The sequence below is a fragment of the Apteryx rowi genome, unplaced genomic scaffold (assembly GCF_003343035.1).
Source record: "Apteryx rowi isolate R43461 unplaced genomic scaffold, aptRow1 scaffold_3, whole genome shotgun sequence".
NCBI lineage: Eukaryota > Metazoa > Chordata > Aves > Apterygiformes > Apterygidae > Apteryx > Apteryx rowi.
Window position 1 is genome coordinate 8,236,787 of NW_020449418.1, and position 23,956 is coordinate 8,260,742.

At 60.5% G+C, this 23,956-nt stretch overlaps 3 protein-coding genes across 5 annotated transcripts in view; 1 reads left to right on the plus strand and 2 right to left on the minus strand.

The window, feature by feature from the left end:
* EXOSC1 (exosome component 1) overlaps positions 1 to 1,371 on the minus strand; it is a 5,008-nt gene extending 3,637 nt beyond the window's left edge. Inside the window, exon 1 of the mRNA XM_026069688.1 lies at positions 1,132 to 1,371. Within this exon, the coding sequence (XP_025925473.1) occupies positions 1,132 to 1,371 (240 nt within the window). The remainder of the gene's footprint in view (positions 1 to 1,131) is intronic.
* A 1,069-nt stretch (positions 1,372 to 2,440) lies between these two features.
* On the plus strand, positions 2,441 to 7,061 carry ZDHHC16 (zinc finger DHHC-type containing 16). Of its 2 annotated transcripts, XM_026069864.1 has the most exons (10): positions 2,442 to 2,946; positions 3,198 to 3,392; positions 3,755 to 3,843; positions 4,099 to 4,127; positions 4,347 to 4,480; positions 4,756 to 4,803; positions 5,422 to 5,507; positions 5,850 to 5,973; positions 6,048 to 6,118; positions 6,516 to 7,061. In XM_026069864.1, exons 1-10 carry the CDS (start codon positions 2,710 to 2,712, stop codon positions 6,628 to 6,630), a joined length of 1,128 nt encoding a protein of 375 aa, XP_025925649.1. In that variant the 5' UTR covers positions 2,442 to 2,709; the 3' UTR covers positions 6,631 to 7,061. The 2 variants fall into 2 exon arrangements, with proteins under 2 accessions (XP_025925650.1, XP_025925649.1); XM_026069865.1 differs by lacking the exon at positions 4,756 to 4,803 and having other exon boundaries at positions 2,441 to 2,946; positions 6,516 to 6,630.
* Positions 7,062 to 7,373: 312 nt separating this feature from the next.
* On the minus strand, positions 7,374 to 22,887 carry MMS19 (MMS19 homolog, cytosolic iron-sulfur assembly component). Of its 2 annotated transcripts, XM_026069825.1 has the most exons (31): positions 21,899 to 22,882; positions 19,427 to 19,475; positions 18,503 to 18,603; positions 16,871 to 16,956; positions 16,334 to 16,408; positions 15,793 to 15,862; positions 15,457 to 15,585; positions 15,184 to 15,245; positions 14,818 to 14,904; positions 14,385 to 14,459; positions 14,009 to 14,086; positions 13,556 to 13,694; positions 12,965 to 13,119; positions 12,651 to 12,729; positions 12,269 to 12,394; positions 11,838 to 11,919; positions 11,382 to 11,479; positions 10,849 to 10,989; positions 10,403 to 10,558; positions 10,027 to 10,126; positions 9,743 to 9,845; positions 9,548 to 9,622; positions 9,286 to 9,412; positions 9,103 to 9,203; positions 8,970 to 9,026; positions 8,671 to 8,857; positions 8,455 to 8,537; positions 8,209 to 8,373; positions 8,063 to 8,122; positions 7,839 to 7,939; positions 7,374 to 7,760 (listed from the first exon to the last, which is right to left on the minus strand). In XM_026069825.1, the coding sequence occupies exons 1-31, from the start codon at positions 21,993 to 21,995 to the stop codon at positions 7,733 to 7,735; spliced, it is 3,072 nt and encodes a 1,023-aa protein (XP_025925610.1). In that variant the 5' UTR covers positions 21,996 to 22,882; the 3' UTR covers positions 7,374 to 7,732. The 2 variants fall into 2 exon arrangements, with proteins under 2 accessions (XP_025925610.1, XP_025925611.1); XM_026069826.1 differs by lacking the exons at positions 7,374 to 7,760; positions 7,839 to 7,939; positions 8,063 to 8,122; positions 8,209 to 8,373 and having other exon boundaries at positions 8,451 to 8,537; positions 8,671 to 8,874; positions 21,899 to 22,887.
* Positions 22,888 to 23,956: the final 1,069 nt, after the last annotated feature.

A 23,956-nucleotide genomic window follows, 5' to 3' on the forward strand; every position in this document is an offset into this window, starting at 1 on the left:
TGCTGTGGGGCTGGGGGTGCTGTGGGGCTGGGAGTCAGTGGGGGATGCCATGGGCCTGGAGGGGCCGGGTGGGTGTGGGGAGCCTGGGTGTTTCGGGGCCACGGGAGAGTGGCTGCAGGCTGCGTGCCATTGGCGTGGGCAGTCTTTGTGTTACATTGCTGGGTGCTGAAGGAGGGTGACCTGGAGCTGGAGGCTGTGGGGCTGGGTGCTACTGGAATGGGGGAGCTGGGGGGCTGACAGAGGGTGCCGCAGGCCGGGGCWCTGCGAGGCTGTAGGCCCGCCAGTTTTGCGGGCCTGGCCATGCAGCTGGGGTAGGACCATCCCTAAAGCGCTCCCCGCCTCTTGCTGTTTGGGTGCCTSTGGTGCCCAGCTTGGCCATGCTGGTGGTTGCTGCTGCTGCCCCTTCCCCACCGGGGAGATGACCCAGCTCGGTGGCTTGGCTGCTYGGGGCCATGGGCACGGCGAGGGCTGGAGCCCCGGGGYCAGCGTGGGCCTGGGGTGCTGCACRGCTCTGCCAGGGCCTCGCCRTTGCTGGTTGTGCCRCTGGCTGCAGCGGGGAGCCCCGGGGCAGAGGGTTCCTGCCCCGTCCCTGGGCAGCTTGGGCTCGCTGCCTCCCGTGTGGCCCCCAGCTCAGCAGCCACCGTCTGCCAAAGGCGAGGTGATCTCCTTAGTCAGAGCCGGGCAGCCAGCTTGGCAGCTGTGTATGCTGCGTGTTTGGAGGGGAGGGCGAGCCCCAAGACCTGCCCCTGGCTGCAGCCTTTTATTCTCTTAGGCTAAGAAGATGGGGACAGATGCCACCCAAAGGCTGTGCAGGATGAAAGTGCTAATCCATTTCTCTTCTAATATGTTTCAGAGGAAAACTCTCGGCAGAGCCCAGGGGAAATGTAGGGCAGGGGGTGGCACTGGGGTTTGCTCATCCCACCTCCCTGTTATCAGAGTGCAGGAGGAGTAGGAGCCTGGGGAGGAGTCCTGAAAATGGACTGGGGTGGGTTGCTGGGTCTGGTGGATCTTGCACCTGATGTCCAGCTGCTCCTGTTCTTAGGGTCAGCCCCACACTCGTCTGGACAGGGCAGAGGGGAGCCCCTGGCTCTTTTGGACAGCCCATCTGGATGTTGCAGCTCCTGACCTTACCCTCTCTGCTGCTCCCCAGGGACTGTCCCTCGCCGGTTCCTTCCGGCGTGACAGCGGGTATCGCAGCACAGGGAGCCGGTCCCCGCTGGACAGGCTCTGCTGCACGTGGCACTGCCCTGCTCCCTCTGGCCAGCGTGGGTCCCCCGTGGGTTGGGAGCCAGGACGTCCTGGGCTCTGCAGCTCGGGCACGGAGCGATGCTGGGCCCAGCAGCTCTGCTGCCTCACGGGTCCCATCGTCATGCTGCTTTAGCTGCAGCAGGGATGTGGCTGGGTGTTCCCAGTATAAGGGAGTGGAGGTGTTTGGGGGACGGGGGGGAGCAGCAGGCTGGAGCTGGGCGAATGCTGCTTCAGACCTGGCTCGGYTGCCTTGTGTGCCCTGAGTCCTGCCTGCTGAGGGGCAGCTCTGCGCCTGCCTCGCCTGGGGCCGGTGGGGAGCTGCAAACGGCAGCTGAGAGAGATGTAGGGCAGTTTTGGGGGCYGGGGTGGCTTGGGAGCTGTCGTGAGTCGTGTGGGGGACAGGCTCCGTGGCAGCATGTGGCACTGCCGCCTGGCACTGTGCCGGGGCGAGCGCCTGGCCCAGGCTCGCAGCGTGCCTTGGCAGGACCCCGGGGTGGCCTCGCTCCTGGTTAATATTGATGGGCTGCGCCTGCACGGAGGCCTCGGGGCCCTGACCCAGCAGATCGTTTGCCTCGCTGCTGGGCCAGCTCGGGTTCCTCCGCACTCCCAGCGCGGCTCCCAGGTGGGATGAGGGGCTCAGCAGGCAGGTGAGCGCTTGGCCGTGAGGGTCCCTTTTCCTGCACAGCATCACCTCTGCCTGCGGCTTCCCGGGGTCAGCCCAGCCTCTCCTTTGCTGTCGCGTGGGGTTGTCTGAGGCGAAACCGGGAAGGGGGAAGTTTGGGGTCTCCTGGAGTGGGGCCGTAAGGTGGGGAGTGTCTCGAGGCTTGGTCCAGAGGTTGAGGCAAAGGGGAGCAGCGTCCAGGCCCTGCCCTCTGGGGGTGGTGGGGTAATCCTGGCGTGGGTCCTCTGCACATGTCTTCTGAGGACTCCCCCAGTCCCGAACTGGGCGGGAGGGGCTGGRCCTGGGATTATCCCTGGTCTCTGAGCATCCTTGGTGAGCCCCTGCCCTGGAACTGGCCCAGCATCCTGAACGCTTGCGCCTTCTCTGGTTTCCTCTGAGTCAGTCTCTCCGTCTCGCTGTCCCGGCCCCCTCTCTTCTGGGAAAGACGAGATGGGACCGGAGAACGTCTGCGCCCAGTCGTGGAGGGCTGAGGGACCTGTGTCCCCTGCTGCAGCCCCACAGCCTCCGGGAGTGTGGGCACAGCTCCCCCCGCTCCTGCTCTGCATCCTTGTGTGGGACGGAGGAGAGGTCCAGGCCTTGCTGTGCATGCAGGTGTCTAGCAGGGGCAGTGCAGGGAGCTGGGGTGTCGCTCAGGGCTGCGTGAGCGGCATCAGCACTTCCAGGAGGGCAGAGCCTCGCTGAGGAGCCCCCAGCCCTCGCTGAGGGACGGCGAGGTGCCTGGGCAGCGGGGTGGCCTGCCCGTGCTGAGCGTCTCTCCTCGCAGGTGCGGCGTGGCAGGGATGAGGAGCCGGCAGCGGATGTTCGCAGCGGTGATGCGCCTGCTCCTCAAATGCCTGCGGCTGGGCCGGCGGCGGCGGTTTAAGCTGGTGCGGCAAGTGGAGCAGCTGTGGCACTACGGGCGCCTCTGCCTCCGCTCCCTGCTCTACAACTCCTTCACCAACAGCGACGTGGTGCTTGACTCCCTCTTCGAGCCTGTCTACTGGTTGGTGGACCACGTCACCCGTTGGTTTGGTGTGGTGAGTACCCCCAATGGGGAGGGGTGCACCTGGCTTGGGGGCCTGGGGCAGGTGTGCTCCTGGGGCAATTGAATCTCACCCCTGCAGGGCCTGAACTGGCTGCCCGTGCTGGGCTTGATGTGTGCTATGCTCAGCTGGAGGGAGTGGGGGCTTTGGTGTGTGGTTCAGCTCGTTTTCCTATGCCCATATCCTGCCCCGGCAGAATGGGGCAGCTGCTGCGTGCTCCTGTGACCCAGTTCCCTTTCCTGTAGGTGTTTGTGGCACTGGTGATTGGGCTGACGAGCTCCATAGTGGCCATTGTGTACATCTGCCTGCTGCCCCTCATCCTGCAGACCTACACGCCTGCCTGGATCTGCTGGCACCTTGCCTACGGACACTGGAACCTCCTCATGATTGTCTTCCACTACTACATGGCCATCACCACCTCACCTGGGTACCCACCACAGGTGAGGCCAGGCCTGGGCACCAGTTGGCAGCCCAGCCTCTCCCAGGAGCAGGACCGCCCCAGCTGTAGGGGAAGCTCTGAGCTGCTCCCCAGTTTGTGCTGCAGAYGACTGCTGGGACCAACCAGACCACCCTGGGGGTGTCTTTGCGGGAGGCCTCCACCAGGCTGGGGTGGCTGGGACTGGGCAGCACTGGGAGGGTGGGTAATGGAGGAGTTGGGGGGAGCAGGTAGTGGGTTGTCCCCAGCTTGTTTGGGGCTGGCTTGGAGTCACAAGGGAGGTGAGGAACATGGGACAGAGAAGTGCTGGAAGAAGGGGACAGTGTGGGGCCTGGGGACACTGACCCTCTTCTGACCCGTATGCAGGCCAAGGACGATCTCACCGGTGTCTCCATCTGCAGGAAATGCATTGCTCCCAAGCCGGCTCGCACCCATCACTGCAGCATCTGCAACAGGTAGGGTCCCTCGCCCTGCCCCACTGCCACCTGCACCAGGTAGTGCCCACGCCAGGCCGCTGTGCCCACGCTGCTTGGGGCAGCCTCTGGGACGCCTCTCTTCCCCCCTCATGCAATGCTGCAGGAGCTGGGCCCCTTCCCCCCCGCTGGCTTCGTGCCTTGTCTCCGGYGCTGGGAGGGCCAGCTGCCTGCCCCCTCGCCGACAGCGGGTGCTTGCACTGCCACTGACACTTGTGCTGCTCTCCTCCCTCCCAGGTGCGTGCTGAAGATGGACCACCACTGCCGTATCCTTCTGCAGTACTAACCCACTGCACTCTCCTGGGGGAACCGGCTCTGCTTCCTCCTCTTCTCCCTGCCCTGCTCCTCTCCTGAGTCACCCGGCCCCGGGAAGGGTGCTAGGAGCCAGGCTGGGCTGATGGGCTGGGAAGGGCCACCCTTGTCCCTGTGGGGTGGGTTCGCACCCGTGGCCTGTCACAGTTACACACCTTTAACCCCAGAGGCAGCCTGGCTGAACAACTGCGTGGGGCACTTCAACCATCGCTACTTCTTCTCCTTCTGCCTATTCATGACCATGGGCTGCATCTACTGCAGCATCAGCGGCTGGGACATGTTCCGGGATGCCTATGCAGCCATCGAGGTGAGCAGGGCAGGCCCAGAGCTGCCCTCGCTGTCGCGCCGCGGCCTGTTGTGGGAGAGGAAGTGCTAGCGCGYGCAGAGGCTGCCTGGGCTCCCTGGGCTGAGCTTGCAGAACGGGGCTGGATCAGCCCTAACCTCTTAGTGACTTTGTTTCCCCTCTCCCACCTCCTGTGGGGCCCCCAGCTGCCCCRGTCCTGCAGGCTGCAGGGGAGTGAGCGGGAAGGGCCTTCTCCTCCGAGACATGTAACTGGTGCCCTGTGTTTTCCATCCCCCTAGAGAATGAAACTGCTTGAGAAGGAGAGACTGCAGGTGGCTGCCAACCAGGTGGGACATCCCTGCTCCCCAGCTGCTCCAGGCAGCACGGAGCAGAGCTGCCCTGCAGCTCCCTGCAGGCTGGGTCCCTGCTCTGGGTCCTGCTCTCGAGGCGTAGCACTTGGCAGGAACAAACCAGCGCCCATGCTCGTCTCATGGGTCAAGAGAGCTGGGGCTGGCTGGGCAGCTCTGCTACGGGCACTGCCTCCAGCAGTTTGGGGCTGCTTCTCTGTGTACAAGTTTCCAGCAGCTTTGGCTGGAGGCAGCAGTGGCCTTGGGGCCAGGCAGCTGCCCTGCCCTCCTGGGGTGAGCTGCGCAGCAGTGTGTACACATCTCAGCCTGAGCATCATCCGCTGTGCGGTGCGGTGTCCTGGCCAGCCCCGTGGCTGCTCCCTGTCCCCTTACCTCCAACCTGCTGCTTCTCACTCATCTGCTGGCTGTCAGGTGGTGTCCGTCTGTCTCATGGCTGTCCCAGGCTGCCTTGCCATCACCCTGGCTGTTGTGTTGGTTCTGGTCCCAGCCCTTTCTGGCCGCCTGATCCCTGCATTAGTCACGGGTGCAGCAGTCCCCTGACCTGGCCCTTGAGCTACAGAGCAGTTTGTGTAATCCACGCCTGTCCTTTTTTCGCAGACGTACTACCAGACCCCACCACCTACCTTCACCTTCCGCCAGCGGGCTTTCCACAAGAGCGTAGTCTACCTCTGGGTCCTGTGCAGGTAACGGCACGCAGGGGCTAGGAGCAAGGGCAGTGTGGGAAGCAGAGCGAGGCGCGCAGCCTGCTGCAGCCCTGCACTGCGCTGGGAGATCGGTTCCACTCTGCCTTCCCCTGGGCTGGGCTGACTGTGTCTGGCACGGACGCCTCCCTGCCCTGCCGGCTCTGGGGCCGCGGCGGAGCAGGAGAGACTTCAGCTCCCTGTCACACAGGATTAGACCAACCAGAGCACCTATGCTGCGGTGGGTGCAGGCTGGCCCCTTACACGAGGAGGCAGGCTCAGCCCCCTGCACCTGCCACACCAGGGCAGGCCTGCATGTGACCTGCTGTCCCTTGCTGTCGCCAGCTCGGTTGCGTTGGCCCTGGGTGCCCTCACGCTGTGGCACGCTGCCCTCATCACCCGTGGGGAAACCAGCATTGAGAGGCACATCAACAAAAAGGAGAGGCAGAGGTTGCAGAAGAAAGGCAAGGTGAGCGCAGCATCCAGAGCAGGCGGGCTGCCTGGGGCAGAGCCAGACTCGAGGCGCGTCTCTCTGGCCCGCAGGTGTTCAGGAACCCCTACAGTTACGGCAGCTGGAATAACTGGAAGGTGTTCTTGGGAGTGGACGTGCCAAGGTAAAGCCCTGGGGAAGCCCCTCTCTGGGAAGGGCAGTAGTGTGTGTGGGGTGCCAGGCCACCCTAGTTCTCTGCAGGACAGTGAGTATCTCATGCTATGCACTACTCCCAGCTGGCCTTGCAAAGGACCCGGGCCAGCACTCAGCTGCCCTGTGGCTCCTAAGCCCTGCCCAGGGAGAACTTCTGGCCTAGCTGGTACCCCTTTCACCCACTCATGCAGGCTGCAGGACAGTGGGTTCCTAAGGGGGCCCCCAGCCGAGGAGCTCAGCCTTCTTGGCAGCTCAGGGACGTGGGCTCACCCCCCTCACTGATCTTGAGGGTCCTGCCCAGCTCCTGCAGAGCTGTGAAGCACCAAGACTTGAGCTTTTTGCTGCAGGCTTCGTTTCTCTCCTCACAGACACTGGCTCACCCGGGTCCTGCTGCCCTCTCCTCACCTGCCCCATGGAACAGGCCTGAGCTGGGACCTCCCTCCCTGCGTGACGGAGCAGCGTGCACCGCTCCTGGCCATCTGAGGYGTGGGGCCTGGGTGCTGCAGTCATCCTTGCCCTGCAGGCAGGGAAGCACAAGACCACCGCTGTCATCCTGTTTGGCCCAAGCACCTGGCTGAAGGCAGGTGCTGGCACRTGCTGCCAGCTGGAGCCAGAGCCACTGGGAACTCTTTGGACAGTGTTGATGCCTGAACGCTTGCTCTTGTGGCTCCTTGGTGGCTGCAGGCAGCCCCGGGGGAAAGGAGGGGCATGAACTGGTGCTCCCCCATGAGCTGAAGGTGCTGCTCTTGCTACACACAGGTACGGGTCAGCACGTGGCCCAACTTGGCTCTCTGGAAACAGCTTGGGTAGGGCTGGGGTCAGAGGACGGGGTACTTCCCCCCCAAGTACTCGCCAGGGAGCCTTTTTAAGTACGTAAGAACATCCAATAAATGGTTGTTTTGGTTTTTTTTTAAGGAGACTGGCTCTTTTCCCTGATAGGGAGACACAACCTCCTGGGGGCAAGGGAGGAGAAGGCCCCCATAACTTCCTCAACCAGGGTGGAGGGGAGCAGGAGCCTGTAACCAGCACCTTTAGCTACAGAAGCACCCCTGCCCCAGGCGATCCTGTCTTCCGCTTGGATTAGCACAAGGGGGAGCAAAGCCCTTCACCAGCTGAGGGCCTGCTACCGCCCTGGTAGTAGGGGCAATGGAAAAGCAAGGCCCAGCAGGGCAGGGCTATGTCACAGATGCAAGAGCAGCCTGGACTGCAGTGAGAGTCCCACAGCATTACCAAAACGGGTGTGTTTATTCTTCTCGCACGCGAGTTGCCACACTGTACAGGTGGGCACAGGCCTGCCCTCTCCACACACATGTGGCGAGTCTGTCCATCACTGTCCCTGGCTGCAGCAGGGGCTGGGCAGGCCGCAAGCAGCGCAGCTTCTTCCCCCCTGCAGCGCAGGGAAGAGCGGGGGGTGCCGGGACGGTGCCGCAGTGAGGGGTGCTGCCCGCTGGCCCCACGCTCCAGCCCCGGCAGTACTGGGCTCCGACGGAGGCTGGGTCTGGCTGCGGCAGCAGTCAAAGGGCTTGGCAGGTCAGCGGGGTCCTGGTTAGATTGTCGGTCAGCACGGGGAGGGGGTGCAGGGTGCTCACCTGCCCGGGCTCCCCAGCAGGAACCTGTGGGGACAGAGATGGTGCCATCAGCCACGTCCCCAACCCTCTGGCTCCCCCATGGCTACAACAACACACACTCACCACTCCCCCCGTGCTGCCACCGCCTCCTTCCGCACCAGCCTCTTCTTGTCATCCAAGGGCTTGGCCAGCGCCCGGATGACCCGCGCCTTGTACGGGAGCAGCTGTGGGACAGAGACCGCTGTTACTGAGAAAGCTGGGGTGCTGCCTGCCCCCCAGGAGGAGGGCTGGGACCCTTYGGGACCCTCCGCCCAGGGGCAAGCAGCAAGCTGTGGTGAAGAACTTACCACGGTGGTGGGCAGGCTGGTGAGTGCGTGGGCACAGCGCAGGGCAGCGATGCGGACAGCCTGGAACAGACAGGAGTGAGCGGCAGCGGAGGGGTGCGAGGCAGAGGAGTGGGGTGCATGGGGCAGAGGAGACGGGGCGCACGCACCATTGTGGGGCTGGAGGCAAGGCTGAGGAACTTGGTGACCAGTGTGTCGACATGCAGGCTCATGATCTGGGGGGCTTCAAGCAGCAGCGGCTGGAGGCAGCTCAGTGTGGAGAGCTGCACCACGCGGTCTGAGCAGGACAAGGCCTCGAGCAGCAGGGAGAGGAGCTGGGGAGGACACAGGAGACACAAGTCCTCCAGCCGTGTGCTCTCCACTGTCACCGCCCCCCCAGCCAGGCCAGCACTCACCGTGGGCAGCTCTGTCACCAGCACGGGTTTGGGGAGATGGTTGAGCACATGGGACAGGCCCTTCAGGTAGTTGGCCTTCACGTCTGTGGAGAGCAGAGGTGGTTACAGGCAGCAAGGGAAGAAGGGGATCCCAGCACAGACCCCCTAGATAAGGGGGGCACCGGGTGGCGAGCCCAGCCCCGCAGGCCAGGCTGGGGCCGAGGGGCGGCCGCTCACCGGGGCCAGCCCCGTGGAAGCCCTGCACCAGCTTGGGCACGTTGTCGGTGAAGAAGCGCTGGCGGAACATGATGCGCACGTCGGCGTGGCAGCCCTTGTGCAGCACGTCCGGGGAGTCGGCCATGAGCAGGGAGAAGCCATCGGCTGCGACAGGGCCCAGCTCCGCGTCACCCAGCAGGCCCAGCAGCTGTGAGGGAGAGAGGCCTGAGATGATGCGTTGTGGTGCCAGGGGTTCCCACCCAGCTGTGGGGGAAGAGCGTAGGCTCCTCCGAGAGCACCCAGCCCCACATACAGCTTACCTTGTCTGTCAGGCGGGAGCTCAGGGGGTGGTAGCGCAGCACTAGGGCTTTGGTCACCTGTGCAAGCAGAGCAGAGTCAACATGGGGCTGCCCCCCGGCTCCCCCCTCCTCCAGCACCCGGGGCAGGCTTTACCCAGAGCAGCAGGGTGAGCGCCTGTGTTCGGTGGGGCCCCTCTGCAAGACCGGGCTCCATCCTGTTCACTGCCAGCTGCAGGATCTCATCCAGCTGCTGCCCTGGGGACACAGAGGAGACCGGCTGATCACCCCCCCAGCAGCACTGCGCAGGGACCCACAGCAGCCTGGCCAGTTCTCTTACCCGCCGGGTGCTTGTTCACCAGCCCTGCAAAGCACTTGGCTGCTGTGGTGGCCGTGAAGGGGCAGTTGCAGGAGCAGCTCAGTGCTAGCAGCTCCCGGAGCAGCCTTTCCTGCTGAGGGATCACCACCTGAAAGAGATCCACAGCCTGTTACAGCCTGGGGGCCACGACTGCTCCCTTCCTCTCCCCGTAGAGCTTGCTTAATCCACCGTCCTGGGCAGGACCATTGGCCACAGCCCCTCCACCCTGTTTCCCCCAACTTACATTGCGGGGCAAGGAGCAGACAAAGGCCATGAGGAGAGCAACAAGGCGTCTCTGTGCTTCCAAGCGCTCCCCACCCTGTGGGAGAAGAACAGCATCCACATCATCATAGTCCTTGCTGGCAGTTGCTTCCCCCTGCGCCCACAGTCTCATCCCCTGCCTCTGCTCAGGCACCTCATCCTCAAGCACCCCACGCACCTCAAAGGGCTGGAAGGAGCAAGGAAAACTGTTCTGGGGCAGGAAGGAGACCTCTCCATCCAGGAAGAGAGGCACCACRTGGGACACACTCTGGGCAGCCAGTCTAGGAGAAAGGAGACATCGCAATGTGCTGCTCTGGGAGCGTCACCAGAGAGCTCTTGGGTACCTCCCCGGTGGCACRGGATCTCCCTGAACAAACAGCAGTGGAGGGGGATGCAGCGTGCCCCTCCCCATAAGGGGATGCTGGGCCCAGCATCCCAGTGGCCCGCACCAGCATCACTCACTCAGGGCTCAGATGAGTGCTGGCGGCGCTGATGACGGGGACCATGGCAGCCAGGGCCTCCTCCTCTAGCAACGCCTTGCCCTGCAGCGGGTGGGTGCTCTCTGCAGACAGCGGGATGAAAAGGGACATGTTGGAGCCTGCCACAGCCATCCAGCGCGACCAGGCAGCATAGGCCAGTGACCCACGCTGGCCGTGGGGTGCCGCAGCTCTGGCCCTGCCAGTAGGGCGCTGGGGCCCCACAGTGCCTGCGTTTGCCAGAGGGTGACAGCAGCAGCAGTGCTAGCTGCAGGGTCTGGGACCCCAAAGGGGCTCCCAGGACCCCACAGAGCCTGGGGAGCTGCCCCTTGACCCCTCTCTTGCTCCAGCCCTACACCTACCTTGCATGGCAGCCTGCACAGCCATGGCCAGCAGGCAGGGCACCACTGTTTGGTGGTAGTACCAGCAACTCTCCGCATCCTGCTGGCACTGCAGGGCCACACGGTGGAGGCTCTGGCACACAGAGACCACGTCCTGGGCATTCCCGGCCTCGCTCCCTGCAGGGCACAGTCACCGTCACATTAGCCACTGCACCCCACCCCATCCCGGGGGCAGCACACCAGCAGCACCCAAGTTCATGCTGCCATTTACAGGCCATGTCTGAGCCCAGGGCGATGCAGCCCGCCCTCCTCACCCTCCACCAGTGGGATTCACAGCCCAGCCCTGGGCTGCCAGTGTCAACCCCACCTCCTTGCTTTCCCAGCCCCCCTTTCAGCCCATCCCCTGCGAGAGAGGCAGCTCCTGCCCAGAAGTGCTGCGTGCAGCTGCCCACCATGGGCTGCGTTACCTTTCTGCACCCGCCGGAGATGCTGCAGCAGAACGGGGATGGTCTCCCTCACGATGCTGGTGTGCGTGGACACAGCTGCCAGGGCCTGCAGGCAGCGCTGCTGCAGGGAGCGCAGGGCACGGGAGCCTTCCTCCTCCCGCTCTGGACAGGACACACACCTCAGAGGGGTGTTGCGGGGAGCCCCGGGCCCTCCAGCCCAAGGGCAGTCAGGGCCCAGACCACGTCAGGTTGGATGGGGTGAAGCAGCCCAGCAGAACCAGCCCATTCCAAGCCAAAGGGACCCTGCCTGGTGTGTGGCTCGGCAGCTCCTCCCCGCACGGGTGATCCCAGCGGTGCGGGCTGGTTGCCAGCCCCCAGCACAGCCTTCCCTGTGCCAGCACCACGGGGCCTGTGCTGAATCCCCCAGTGAAAGGAGCCATGGACCCACCCGGTGTGGCACAGCCTCACTGCCTGGTAGGAGCCGACCAGGGATGGGACAGGGCTTCACCCCAATACCAGCAGTCATTCTCTTCCCTACGGCCACCAGCCCCTACCTGACTGCAGCTCCTCTCCAAGCCTTGGTACCATGCGCCCAGAGAAAATCTGYGGATAGATGGGGGCCAGGGATCCAGCCGCCTCCATCGCTGCCTCACTGCAAGGTGGGAAGAGAACGGGAGAGGGGAGGTAAGTGCTTCAAACCCTGGGCTCCTTGTACACAGGCTGCAGAGACCTGGGCTAGAAGGTGTCTCCAAAAACCCATTTCTCAGCAATCTGCCCTGTTCACCCTGCTGGGAGGTGAAGCAGAGCCCCTGCTTTGACAGGCCCAGGCTTTCCAATTTCCAGCCCAGAAATTGCCCAGTTTATCCCATGGCTCTTATACCCAGGTGGTCTTTTAGCTCAGACAGCTCCTGTGCCTTCACCCAGATTACAGCCCCTCTCTGCAGCAAAGCCAGTTTTTTTTCCTCTTCCCATAGCACAGGTGACTGGAATGGCTCCAGCCAGCCCCTCACCTGCTCTGGGAATCCTCCTCGTGCAGAATGAGCCGTAGGAGGTGATCCACAACCAGCTCCAGGTCAGGAGGAGACAGGAAGCCTGGAACAACAGCCATAGAGAGGAAACCCACCCTTGGCCAAAGGCAAAGATGCTGGTGTCCTGGCCAGCATCCTTCCCTCGTATCAAGGTTATTAGCAATGCAGAAGGATGCCAAACTCCAGAGATACAGGCTGCCCAGTGTGAACAGGCAAGAGAGAGACCAAGTGTCCCTGGAACTCGTGGCCTAGCTAGGAAGTGCCACCACTTCTCCTGCACAGCCACACATGGCACTGGATCTGACCACCCCCCAGCGCAGCAGGCCAGGTGTCACCCATCAGCCACGTGCTACCACGTCTCCCAGAATGGGGTGACACCTCCCTTTGACCCCCAGGGGAAGCAAGACACCAACCTTGCAGTGAGCCCAGGACAGTCAGCACCCTGATCCCCACCAACTGCAGCTGCACGCTGGGGTCCGTCATCGCCGAGAACACCACAGAGCAGACTGGGGCTCGGAGCGACAGCAGAGCACTCTCATCTGGAGACAGAGGCACCGAGTCACTGCCCGCGCTGGGCTGTCATAGCACAGCCACTACCACAGCACCTCACAGGCCCTTTCTGGGGCCCTGCTGGTCCACACCCAAGCATGCAAGATCCCTGGGAGACGGCTGGCGGTTTGTACAGGCAGCTGTACAAGTCAGGGAGCTTTCCTTCTCTGCCAGCATAGGAGAAGGTGAGGGCAGTGCCAGAACCCCTGAGACATGGATGGCTCCAGAGGGACCAGCAAACCTCACCTTCTTCCACATGTCCCCACTTCTGCTGCAACTCCAGGAAGCCGAGCAGCATTTCCAGGATTGTCCTCCTCTGGCTGCTCTGCAGGGGCACAAAAGTGTAACCCAGATCACTATCACTGCTGGACACTGCTATGTCTCAGTCCAGTGCTGCGAGGTCAGAGGGTTCCCAGGGGGTCCCCACCCACAAACAGGGAAGGACACCCACTCTGACCAGTGACCCACTCCACCAGTGCCTACTCCCACCACACCACGCAGAACCACCAGCCACACTCAGCCTTGCTGCGTGTGATGGCAGACCCCAGGGTGCCCCTCACCTGCGGGTGCTTGGTGTACTGCTCCAGCAGCAGGGGCAYGACGCTGCGGGTGATGCGGTGGCAGGTGCGGAGGGAGGCACCCGCTGCTGCCTGCAGGAGCTTGGCACTCGGCCACACCAGCTTCATGTCGGGCTCGCACAGATGGTGCCTGCAATCTGAGATACGCTGGGTGTCAGCCACACCCGCAGAGCTGCCTCTGCCTTGAGTGCAGGGACACAGCAGATATCTGGGCTGGGACGTGCTGCAGAGCCCTGGGGTACCACGGCTCTAAGCTGCAGCCCAGCCTCCTTAACGGAGCTGCCTCCCTCAGCTCCAAGGGCCACGGCGCAGCCTTGGACACCCCAATCCCAGCAGAGAGGGAAGCAACTCAATCCAATAGGTATTTCCTACTGTGCCCCCCTCTCCTCCCTCCGGCAGCTAATTCCCTCGGGGAAGCCAACACTGGCTGCAAGAGCTAGAAAAGAAAAAGTTTTGAAGAGAACAGGAGGGCAGATCCCCTCTGGCTAGGAGGATGCCTGCAGGCCTGGCAATGCCAGGCCCTGTCCAGCAAGCCCAGCTGCTCGGGGCAGGGTAGGTATCTCTGCTGGCTACCTTGCAGGACACTGCTGAGGAAGGAGTCAAGGAGGTCCTCGGTATCGGAGCTGAGCACGGAGCGGGAGAGGCAGGCAGAGAGAGCGTGCAGCGCGGCCAGGCACTCTGCCTCGACCTTCTCGCTCGCCGTCTGGAACACCTGCAGGAGAGGTCGTAGGATGAGCTGAGCTCGGTGCGGACCCCAACTGCAAGCTTCACACTGCAAGTGTGGGCTGAAGGGCTCGGGCTCCAGCCTCACTTCCAGCATGCTTTGACCATGCAGTATGGCACACCCAGCGAGCCCCAGGGACGCTCCGGTAGGGGTGGCCTGTCCCCACATTTCAGCCGGGGCTGTCCAAGGCCGCGGGTGAGGGCTGCTGGGAGATACGGGGCCTTCCTGGTCTGGCTGCAAACTCCTGCCCAGCAGGAGCCTGACGGTGCTGCAGGATTTGCTGGGGGCCCCGCAGTGCTCACCTCCCTGCGCAGGGACGACCAGAGGCTGGGGAGGAATTCCTGCAGCTCCTTCTGCCCGTAGATGGCACAGCAGGCTGCCTGCAGGAGGGAGCCAGGAGCAAGCATCAGAGGGAAGCTACTACAGGGAGGACACAGAGCAAGGACACTGCCCACCCCAGCAGGCCCACACAGGGCTGCATGAACCACACAAGGGAGAGAGGAAGAGGAAGGAGTGATACAAGCCAAAGAAGGATTCTGAAAACTATGGACCAGGTTCTGTAAGGGAGAGTTATTGACTTGCAGAGACTGGAGAGGGACTTGGAGGTGGCTGGATGCTGCTCCCTCCTGGCAGGCCAGGCCAGCTATGGACTGAAGGGAGAAGGGGATTCTTCCTTACCAGGGTCTGCAGGGAGTCGAGCTTGGCACTTTGCAGGTCTGAGTCCATCTTCTCGATGAGCAGAGGGAGCAGGAACTGCAGAGAGAGGCAGTTAGACTCATCCTACCCATTGCACCACCTTAACACACACATCTGTGGCCCCATGGGAGCTGCACGCTCAGCCTCTTCCAGGAGATCTGAAGAGGGGGGATACCTGCAACAGGCAGCCTCTTCCCAGGGTGCCAGTACCAGCACCCTCCCTATGCCCAGCCCCAGGGATAGGCGGGACCCGGGGACTGCCAGCAGGAGACAGGGCTGCCCTTGCGCAGATTCCCTGTCCCTTGTCCCAGCAGTTCCCTTCCCATGGAGTCACACAGGGAGCTGCAGCACTATGAAATGCAGCCTGTGCTCAAGAAACAGCCGGGTGCCCGAGAGTCACCAAGGAGCCACCTACCTCAGCAAACTGGGGTGTGGAGGCCAGTACGGCCCGGAGGCTCAGGATCAGGTCTTCTCTCTGGATGCCATGAGGGTCGTTGGGGGGCTGGAAGGGGAGCACAGAGAGCAGGCAACCTGTTAGGAAACCTCCTAACACAGCCATCGGCTGAGGCTGCACCACCTCATCTCCAGCAGGGCAGCAGCAATGCTGGTCACCAGAGATAGCCTGGCATGGGCCTGCCGGCCTGGATACCACGGCTTGCAGCACGGCACTGCCCAGCCAAGCCTCTTGCCCACCCTCTCCTCCCATTCCGTGGAGGGGACACAACACCATGAAAAAACACTAGGAAAAGGAATAGTCTATGGGAGGGGCAGACTCACTCACTGGAGTAAAGTCAATGGGGAAGTAGCAGGACGTCACTTCAAACAGCTCCTCCACAAAGGGACCTGCAGGGAGAGGACAAAGCATGTGAGCAGACATGTTGGGGAAGAGGGGCACAGCATCTGTGCTCAGCACCAGCCACAGGCTGGCTCTGCAGCTCCCAAATCATGTCAGGGACAACCCCAGCCCTGCTTGGGCCCAAGGGCCACCCCTCTGACAGCAGGAAGAAAAGTGACATGTCCCTTCATCAGCTCCACATGGCAGGTGCAGGCTCACCCAGGGCGTAGTTCTTGACAATGAGATCACGCACGATCTGGAAGGCCACCAGCAGGTTGCGGGGATCCTTCTCCCCGTCCATCACCTGGATGAAGCCGAAGGTGAAGTCAGCGCCCAGGCTCTTCAGCTCTGCAGAAGGAAGGAGTGTGAGCAGGAAGGGCTGCAGAACTCCAGACCTCACCAACATGACAGTGAAATCAGCCCTGCTTCCCCAGCTCAAGAGCCCTTCCAGCTCTTCCCGAGCAGTGCCACACAACCCCCTGCCCTGAGCAGGAAAAAGTGAGCCATTTTCCTAGCCTGACCAGCTCCAGATGGTTCTGGCCTCAGCCCCCTCACCTTCCTCCCTGGTGCCCATGAAGTTGGTGATGATGCTGTAGACTGTGTGACGGTCCAGCTGCAGCAGGGACTGCAGGGAGAAGCAAAACAATTAGAACAAGCCTCCACACATTGCAGCATTGCTACACATCACCCAAGGGCACACACATGCCCTTGAGCAGCAGGCAGGACTGCCAGCAGCTCAGCTGCTGCTTCCTGCCACACAGATCCCATTTACCATGTGCAAAGCGTGCACAGGCTTGTGCGATTGCACCTGAACACAACCGCATGTATACACAATCCAAATCATGCCAGGGCCACACATGTTGCCTGAAAGAAAGGGCCTGAAGAAAGTTAATTCCCCCAGGGGTGAGAGAAGAGAGGGCAAGGGCCAAATATGATCAGGTGCCTTTTGCCTTTGCAGTGAGCCACGCTGTCTCCAAGCGTCCCTGGGGGCGCTGCACTGGTACTGATTGACAAGAGCTCAGTCCTCAGGGCAGGCAGGCCATCCCCAGACACGCAGAGAACAGGGACAGGAGCAGGGGGAAATCACATTGCTCACCTGCACATGTACCTCCTGGAAGATGGCTTTGAGCACAGACACCGCTAGCCCCGGGGCCAGCACCTCACACATGCTCTGTGGGCAGGTAAAGCAAAGTAAGAATAGAAACCAGGACAACAGCCCAGAGCTCCTGCCCTCTGTACAGCAGCCACCTCTAGCACTGCCGGATCCTCCCAAGACCCCGGGAAGAGCTTGTCACCCTCACTAACAGGACAAGATGAGACCTCCATCTCCTGCTGGGAAAGGCCAGCCCCTGCATGTAGTGGGGAGGATCTAGTCTGCTCCCCATGGTGCTCAGTGAGTTCTTGCCCCAATACCAGCATGGGACAGAAAATCAAGGCAGTGTCAACTCCCCTGCCCCGTTGCAAGGGACACAGCAGGAGCAGAGGAGACAGGGCAATGTAACTGGGCAGGAGCTGATAGCCCAGCTGGGCTCTGCTTGACACACTGCTCCAGCCTGCACGCAGGTGTTGCACCTCCCCAGCCCCACTCTGGAGCACGTCCTTGCAGCTGCGGGCTTGGAGGACGCGAGCTCACCAGCGCTCTGAGTCCCTGGAGCACCGAGGGGATCACGAGGTGATGGTCTTGCAGCCGGTTCTCATAGAACAGGACCAGATGCAGCACTGCCAGAAACAGACACCGAAGTGTGTTAGGCCCCGGAAACTCAGCACCAGCCCCAGCTCTGCCAAAAGCAGCTGCAGGTTGAACAGCAAGCAAACCTCGCAGGGATGAACGTGACCAAGCTTCTGCCACTGTTTGGTGCACCCACCTGGCTCTGACGCCTTCTCCCTTCCCCTGTGAATGACCCATATCTGACCACAGCGGGGCAGCACCCACCTCTGGCCACTGCAGAGACGCTGGAGCTAGCAGGGAGGTGTCTGCCCTGGCCTGCCTGGACATGTGGGTGCAGACATTGGCAGGGAACCGGCAGAGGCCTGCTCAGCAGAGGGACTGGAGGAGGTTGTGGGGTGGGGYGCAGGGCCGGAACAGGAGCCCTGGGTTCCTCGCGTTTGGCTCCACAACACGTTCCTGGGCCCTGAGTCACAACCATGGGCGCCTGCACACTGGGGGCCTGGGGAGCGGCAGCAGGAAGCAGACTGGAAGAGCCGGCTGGCGGCATCCTGTGCCCACAGCTGCTGCCGAAATCACCCCCCCAGGAGGCAGCCTGACGCAGCGGTGCTTGAGAAATAAACTGTGTGAGGAGGGCCATGAAGGGAGACAGGCCAGCGGGGGGGTGTCACAGCAGCTGCCCGTGCCCTCCCAGAGGGCTGGCTCTGCCCACCCTCCTCCAGAGCTCCTGGTGACTTGGCCAGGCCTCCCCACCGAGCCTTACCACCTCTGTCCATCCCGACAGAGCACCCCAGTCCCCGTCACTGTCATTACAACTGACTCCAGTTACACCAGTAGCTCTGTGTGCATCTCTCTTTGCACAGCTGCTCTCAGCCCTGCCTGACACCAGCCTGAGCCTCATACGGAGCCAAAGGCCAACGCCTGAGAGCCTTTCACCTCTGCCCTTCCCTTCTTCCACCTCACCTCTTGCTGTGTCCCCCCTGCCCTGCTGGCACAGGTTCAGCTACCCAACAGCAAGGCCCCCTGCTCCAGGTCAAAGTTTGGTGGCACTTACTGGCTTCCCCCGCTGCCAGCCAGCAACTATGCAGCATTTAACACAGCCAAACCTTCTCCTTGCCTCCCTGAATGGAGCATCTTCCTCCTTCCCCCCAGGTCCTCCACTCCACCATCATCCTTACACTTATCTCTGACCTCTCCAGGCCACAGGGACCCTCCCAGAGTAAATGTGGGCAGGCACCAGGACTGCGGTGTGACTTGCTTTGCGAACGATGGCTTTCCTGCAGTGAATCACCACCCAAGAATTTTGACATGCAGATATGTCCCCCAGCCTTCCACGTGCCACTGAGCACGCCTGGGCACACAACACCCACACACTGCTGGGGGCACCAGCTGCCACTCCAGGGCTCTGGCTCATTCACGTAGTGACCCAAATTATGTTGTGAGGGTAGCAAAAAGGCTGCGGTGTGAGTCACCACATCCTCTTTGAACTTTGACCCTTGAGACGGTCACGGTACTAAATCAATCACTTTGTCAAGTGGAGGATGGACCCTCTCAGGGCACAGACTTTTCCCCGACCCAAGGGCCCAGTGCAGCCCTTACCTTCCTTCTCCTGGAGCAGGGAGTAACACTGGAGCAGGACTTGCGACAGCAGCTGGAKGCCTCGCCCTCGCGTCCGAGGATCTGTGTTCTCCAGACAAGACCTAGCCAACCATGATGGAAACCCAAAAGGCCTCTTGTGAGCAGGGACACTTGAGCAGGAAATGCACCCCGAGCAAACCCAAAATGAAGGGGGCCGGTGGCATAGTCCTGCCCGACTTCGGTCCCCTGCTGGCATTATCCCTCCTGACTGCAGGACAGGAGCAGATTCCTCCTATCCTGACTTTGCTGCAAGCATGTGTCTGGCCCCAGAGCCATGAAACCATAAATCCAGAGGAAATAAGCCTCTTCTCAAGTCAGACCAAAGAAAAAGCTCTCGCACCACGCTCTACACCCCAAACTCAGGCTCCCAAGATCAAAAAGTCTGAAAAAGGGCAAAGCCTTAGACAACAGCACCATACAAAGAGCCAGCCCCAGCCCCCAGCTTGGGAGAAACAAGCCGCCCCAAGTCCCAGGCCACAAGAGCTCACAGACAAAAGCCAATAACACGACATGGAGGTGCGCAGCTGTGTACTCAGGCAGCTCCTGCTAGGGACAGCCCCAACTGAGATGTGCCCTGCGGCTCACTGCCTGCCACGACACCTCTCCTCAGTCCTGGGGGAGCCTCAAGGCCTGGTCTGGCCCTGCCCTTTCCAAATGGCTCTTGAATTCTGAGAGGACAAAGCACAGCTCAGCCCCAGTGCTGTGAGTGGACAACACCTTTGCAGGCCTGTGTGCTGCAGCACGTCTGCCCAAACGCTGGAGTTAGCTTTAGCTCATCCTGGATGAGTTGTTACCATGCACGTTTCCTTCTCACAAACCCGCCTTGTGGGACTCTCCCCTGCAATACCCTTACRTGATGCAAAACATGTGCAAAGCTTTTCTTACCCCAGAGCTTCCACAAGCTGCAGTACAGTCCAGCTTCCATCTTTAACCCCTGGAGAAAGAGAATGATTAAGAGAATGAACCAAAGACTCCCAGACCGGCGCTTAGGCAGAGTGCTGGAGACACGGGAAGTGCCCCAGAGCCACTGTAGGAAAGGCTGGTCTGGTGGCCAGCACCTCCTTCAGCGCAGTCAGAGCTATGTGCACTCAGGGATGGAGCTACCTCCAGCCCTTCCTGTGAACACCTCTGGGATTGAGACTTCTGGATCAGAGCTGAGGGGTGAATTTTCCTGTGCTTTGCCTGTGCCTTCCCCCTGTGGCCACTGCGGCGGCCTGGTTGCATCTGTCACTGACGTGCTGCTCCCGAGAGAAGCAGCTTCACTGCGCTCTGCTTTGCCAAGGCACCAGAAAGCACTTCTCTAATGTGGGCAAACCAGGAGGAGGCCGAGGGCAACCTCCCAGGTGCTCCCCAAGGGAGAACAGAAATCCAGTCTTAACAGGTAGTGGCCTGGCCAAACAGCCCAGACACTAACAAACACCCAACTTTCCCTCTTGGCTCCTCCATCTCCATGCTGCACTAAGTGACACCTGCAGAAACTCGCTGCAAGATGGAGAGAAGGAAGAAATATGGTTTTGTGGTCAGAGTAAGACACAGCAGTGGCAGGTTATTGTGAGCTCTGATTCAGACACCCCAACCAGGTTGCTTCACTCACCTAATGCCTCAATTTTCCTGTAACCGAATTGGGGAAAGAGTCACTCCTCAAGAGGCTTTGGCAAGGACCTGCTGCATCCTACAGGAGCTTTGGCAGGAAGGCAGGTTCTCCACTCCTGCCGCCCACAGCTGACGTGACACCCGCTCAGTATGAAAGCTCTGCAGGTGCCCTGTGGGCAGATGTGGGGTGGGAGGCAAGGGACTGCGTTACCCTGGGCCTGCTAACCTCCGACTCACAGATGACAAGGGACATTGCTGGGAAACAAGCAACACCCCCTGCCCCCGACCTGGGTAAAACAGCTTTTCTCCACAAAAAAGCACTGAGATCCACTGTCTTTGCCCAGGAGCATTTCTGGGCACTCTGGAGGGCCCTATTTGTTCCCGTGTCCTGCTGAAGTCTAGCCTACATGACTGGCAGACCCCCACACTGAGAAGCCTAAAGGTTTCAGTTTGGGGCTTTCCCAGGCCTTGTCTCAGCTAGTGTCTCCTGCTGTTGCAAACATTTATTGGAGCCTTCTAAAGCAGTTAATTTCAATATTAAGTCCTGCAGTTCATTAGAGAGAGGTCTCTGGGGGTGGAAGAAATTATGGCAATGTTTTCTGACAGCAGGCAGCCCCGGCTCCAGAGACAGGGCTTCAGTCCCACTTGGCATAACAGAGAGAGGGAGCCTGGACCGAGGGACAGAACTGGTGCCTGACAAGCGAGGTGAGCCACGAGGAAAAAGAGGAGGCCGGCAGGCCACAGAATCGACAGGCCCAGGCCAAAGAGGGGGTGCCACAGGCGACAGCTGTAAGGTGCTGATGAAGTTTCTTGCAGGAAAACAGAAGTGCAATGGCAAGCGGGTGTTGTGCACTGGCACGATGCACAGCAGACTGCCGAGACAGCTCCTTCAGCCTCCTTCGCTTCTAGGATACCAACACCTTGCTCCCAGAGTACGGCTTCGGCGAGCTTACAAAAAGCCTTCGTGCCTCCTTCCTGAACCACTGTGCAGAAGGTCTGAGACAAATAACTTCTCCGCACCCACCCACCTGGCCTCTCTGCGTTTTCAAAGACTGAAAGCAACATCTACCCAGAACGGCTGGTTTCCTGATCAACAGGAAAGGGCTGAAGTGTAGTGATCTAACCACAATCAACTATTGATGCTCCCTGCGGTTAGGAACCCCTTTGCTCTGCTCCAGCCTACCCCTGAGAACGCGCTCTCCTCTCAGAGACGTGGAGGTTTGACTGGCTTCRCCTTGCGTGAAGCAGCCCCACGAGCTCCGGCAGCATTACCTGCAAGCGCTGCCTTGTGTGGAGACCGTGGCTTAAATGCAAGCACAGCTATAATTGGACCTGCCTCAGCAGCGCTGCAAGCACAGTAGTCAGCCTGTGAAACTTCTGCCTCCGCATCCGGCAGCAGCAAGTTCCCAAGGTTAATTATGCTTCCTGAATGCCAGTATTCCCTTCATCAGGAGGAGCTGCCTTTCCACTCTGGTGTTCCTGCAGTTTGAGAGGCTAAACTGAAGCAAGTGCTTTACCTTTGCTGTATCATTACTCGGAATCCATCTGCTCCCTTTTCTGACACCTCCTCCCTGCTTTCGCATGGTATCTTTCCAGACATTAATCATTTCTGCACACTTTCCATTTTAGCCCATCTCCCCCACTCCCTTAAAACGCGAACACAGTATTCATGGTGAGCTTGTGATGGATTTCTGTAACAGCAGCATCCCTCTCTCCTCATTTTTTAATAAAAACGAGTTCAGCCTTCTTCTGACACCCACTGACCTGTGCAGTCCGAGCTGCCTGTACCAGCACTGAAGTCTTCCACTTGCCGAGTTACAGTTAATTTAGTACTCAGCAACACATGCGAGAAGCTCAACATGTTTCTTCCAACAATCGCACAAAGGCCACAAGGTTAGAAAAACCTCCCCTTTTGCTCAAGGAGATGTGATGCAATTTAATATTTTCTGATGTATGATTCTATGAAAGGTCAGAGGGGCCAAAGGACACTCGCTGGCTCGCTCGCTTGTCAAGGCAGGTTTGTCACAAGTGCCGTACGGCTGATGAGAGCTGGTGGGGAGCAGCTCATTGCTTTGTATGTCTTTGAAGAGACAAAGCCTTCTCGTGGCACTTCTGTAACACAACCACAGATGACAAGAGCAATTGTAAGGATATCTTTTCCCCCCGCCGTCTACCGCAAACATGTTGGAGGCTTGGTGCAACTCTTTCGCAACGTCTTGAATGTCACATAGTTTAGTGAATTCCTCCAAATTTCCTTGGCGTCTTCTTCACTGTGCATTACATGGACCACTAGGTTATCTGCCAGTTTTGCCAGCTCATCTCATCACCAAGATCCCACTGAACAGTTTACAATCCCTCAGTCTTGGGAAGGCTCTGTAAGCTACCCCGCTGTATAACATAGCCCATGTAGTCCTTCTCTGCTCTCTCAAATCCTTTCCAAACATGCAGAAGCCACTGCCTAGAAACACGAATGCTCTGCCTTATCCTTAAAAAGCCACATTCCTGAAGCTGCAAATTCCCTAATGTAACGAAGTCACCAAATTGCTGCTCCAAGAGGAAAGACCAATTATCCAAGGAAACCAAACGCCTCAAACCCTGTCAGGAAGAAGGAGAAACCACAGAAAGGGCAGCCAGAGCCAGAGCCCCAGAACCAGGGACAGGGGAAGGCAGCACAGCAGCTTTCTCCCAAAGGCAAGGCCAGGGGCTTCCTTCCTGCAGGCAGTCAACCTCCACCTCCTGGCCAGCCGTACCCAGGACCCTCCTGCAGCTCCCCACTCCTCCGGTGCCACAGCTTACAGCCTCACACATCCCCACACTGCATCCCCCTGCCCCAAAGTCCCACTCACCGCTCCCGGCCAGCCCCCCGGCACCACCGGTAGCCAACATCTTCAATCCCAGCCCATGTTGTAGGCCAGTCCTCCAAAATCCTGATCCACCTCACAGACCATGTAACTCTGCATTCACCCCAGCTCCGAACAGCCCTGCATCTGCCCAGCATCTGTGTCTACCTCACCCCTAGAGCCCCCTGTTCTCACTGCTGCCTCACATCTACCCCACGGTCCCTAATCCCTTGGGCCCCCATCAACACCCATCTCACAGCTGTTCCTCACCCCCAAATTCAGGCCCCCACCCCATTTTTTGACTAGTTTTCACCCTGCAGCACTGTCCCATACCCCACAGCCCCCCTGTTCCCACTGCCACGTCCCATGGCACTTTCTCTGCCCAGCACCACCCCACGGATCCCTGTGTTCCATTCCCCACAGCAGCATCCTATCCCCCATGCCCTGCTCTACCCCATGACCATCCCAATGCCAGACTTCCCCCCACAATCCCACCCTGCCCCATGGCCATGTCCAATACCCAGTGCCTGGCCCCAAACTCCTATACCTTGCCCCATGGCTACAGCCCATGCCCTGCCCCATCTCCCCTACAGCCCCAGGTTCATCTGGCCATGCCCACACATCCACTCCCTGTCCCACAGCTCCATGGGTATGCCCCACTATCTGCCCTGCCCCAGCCCAGCCCCACAGCCTTGCCCCGCCCCACCGTCCCATACCTACACCCCCATACCTTGCCCGCAGTCCCATGCTTTGCCCCACAGCTCCATAGCCGTGACCTTCCCTGTCCCACCCCACACTTCCATGCTCTGCCCCATAGGCCATGCCCTGCCCTATAGCCATAATCATGCTCTGCCCCATGTGCTGCACCATATTTTCAAACTCTGCCCCATGTGCTGCCCCACAGCCCCATGGCTCTGCCCCTGCTCTGTGCCACAGCCCACCCACAGCTTCCTGGCCATGCCCTGCGCCACAGCCCGCCCCA

Excerpts from the sequence above, each read along its gene's own strand:
- ZDHHC16 (XM_026069864.1), top strand. The coding sequence starts at position 2,710 with ATGAGGAGCCGGCAGCGGATGTTCGCAGCGGTGATGCGCCTGCTCCTC. Across the intron at positions 3,844-4,098 it reads CACTGCAGCATCTGCAACAG|GTGCGTGCTGAAGATGGACC; the intron begins GTAGGGTCCCTC and ends CCTCCCTCCCAG. Across the intron at positions 5,974-6,047 it reads GGTTGCAGAAGAAAGGCAAG|GTGTTCAGGAACCCCTACAG; the intron begins GTGAGCGCAGCA and ends TCTGGCCCGCAG.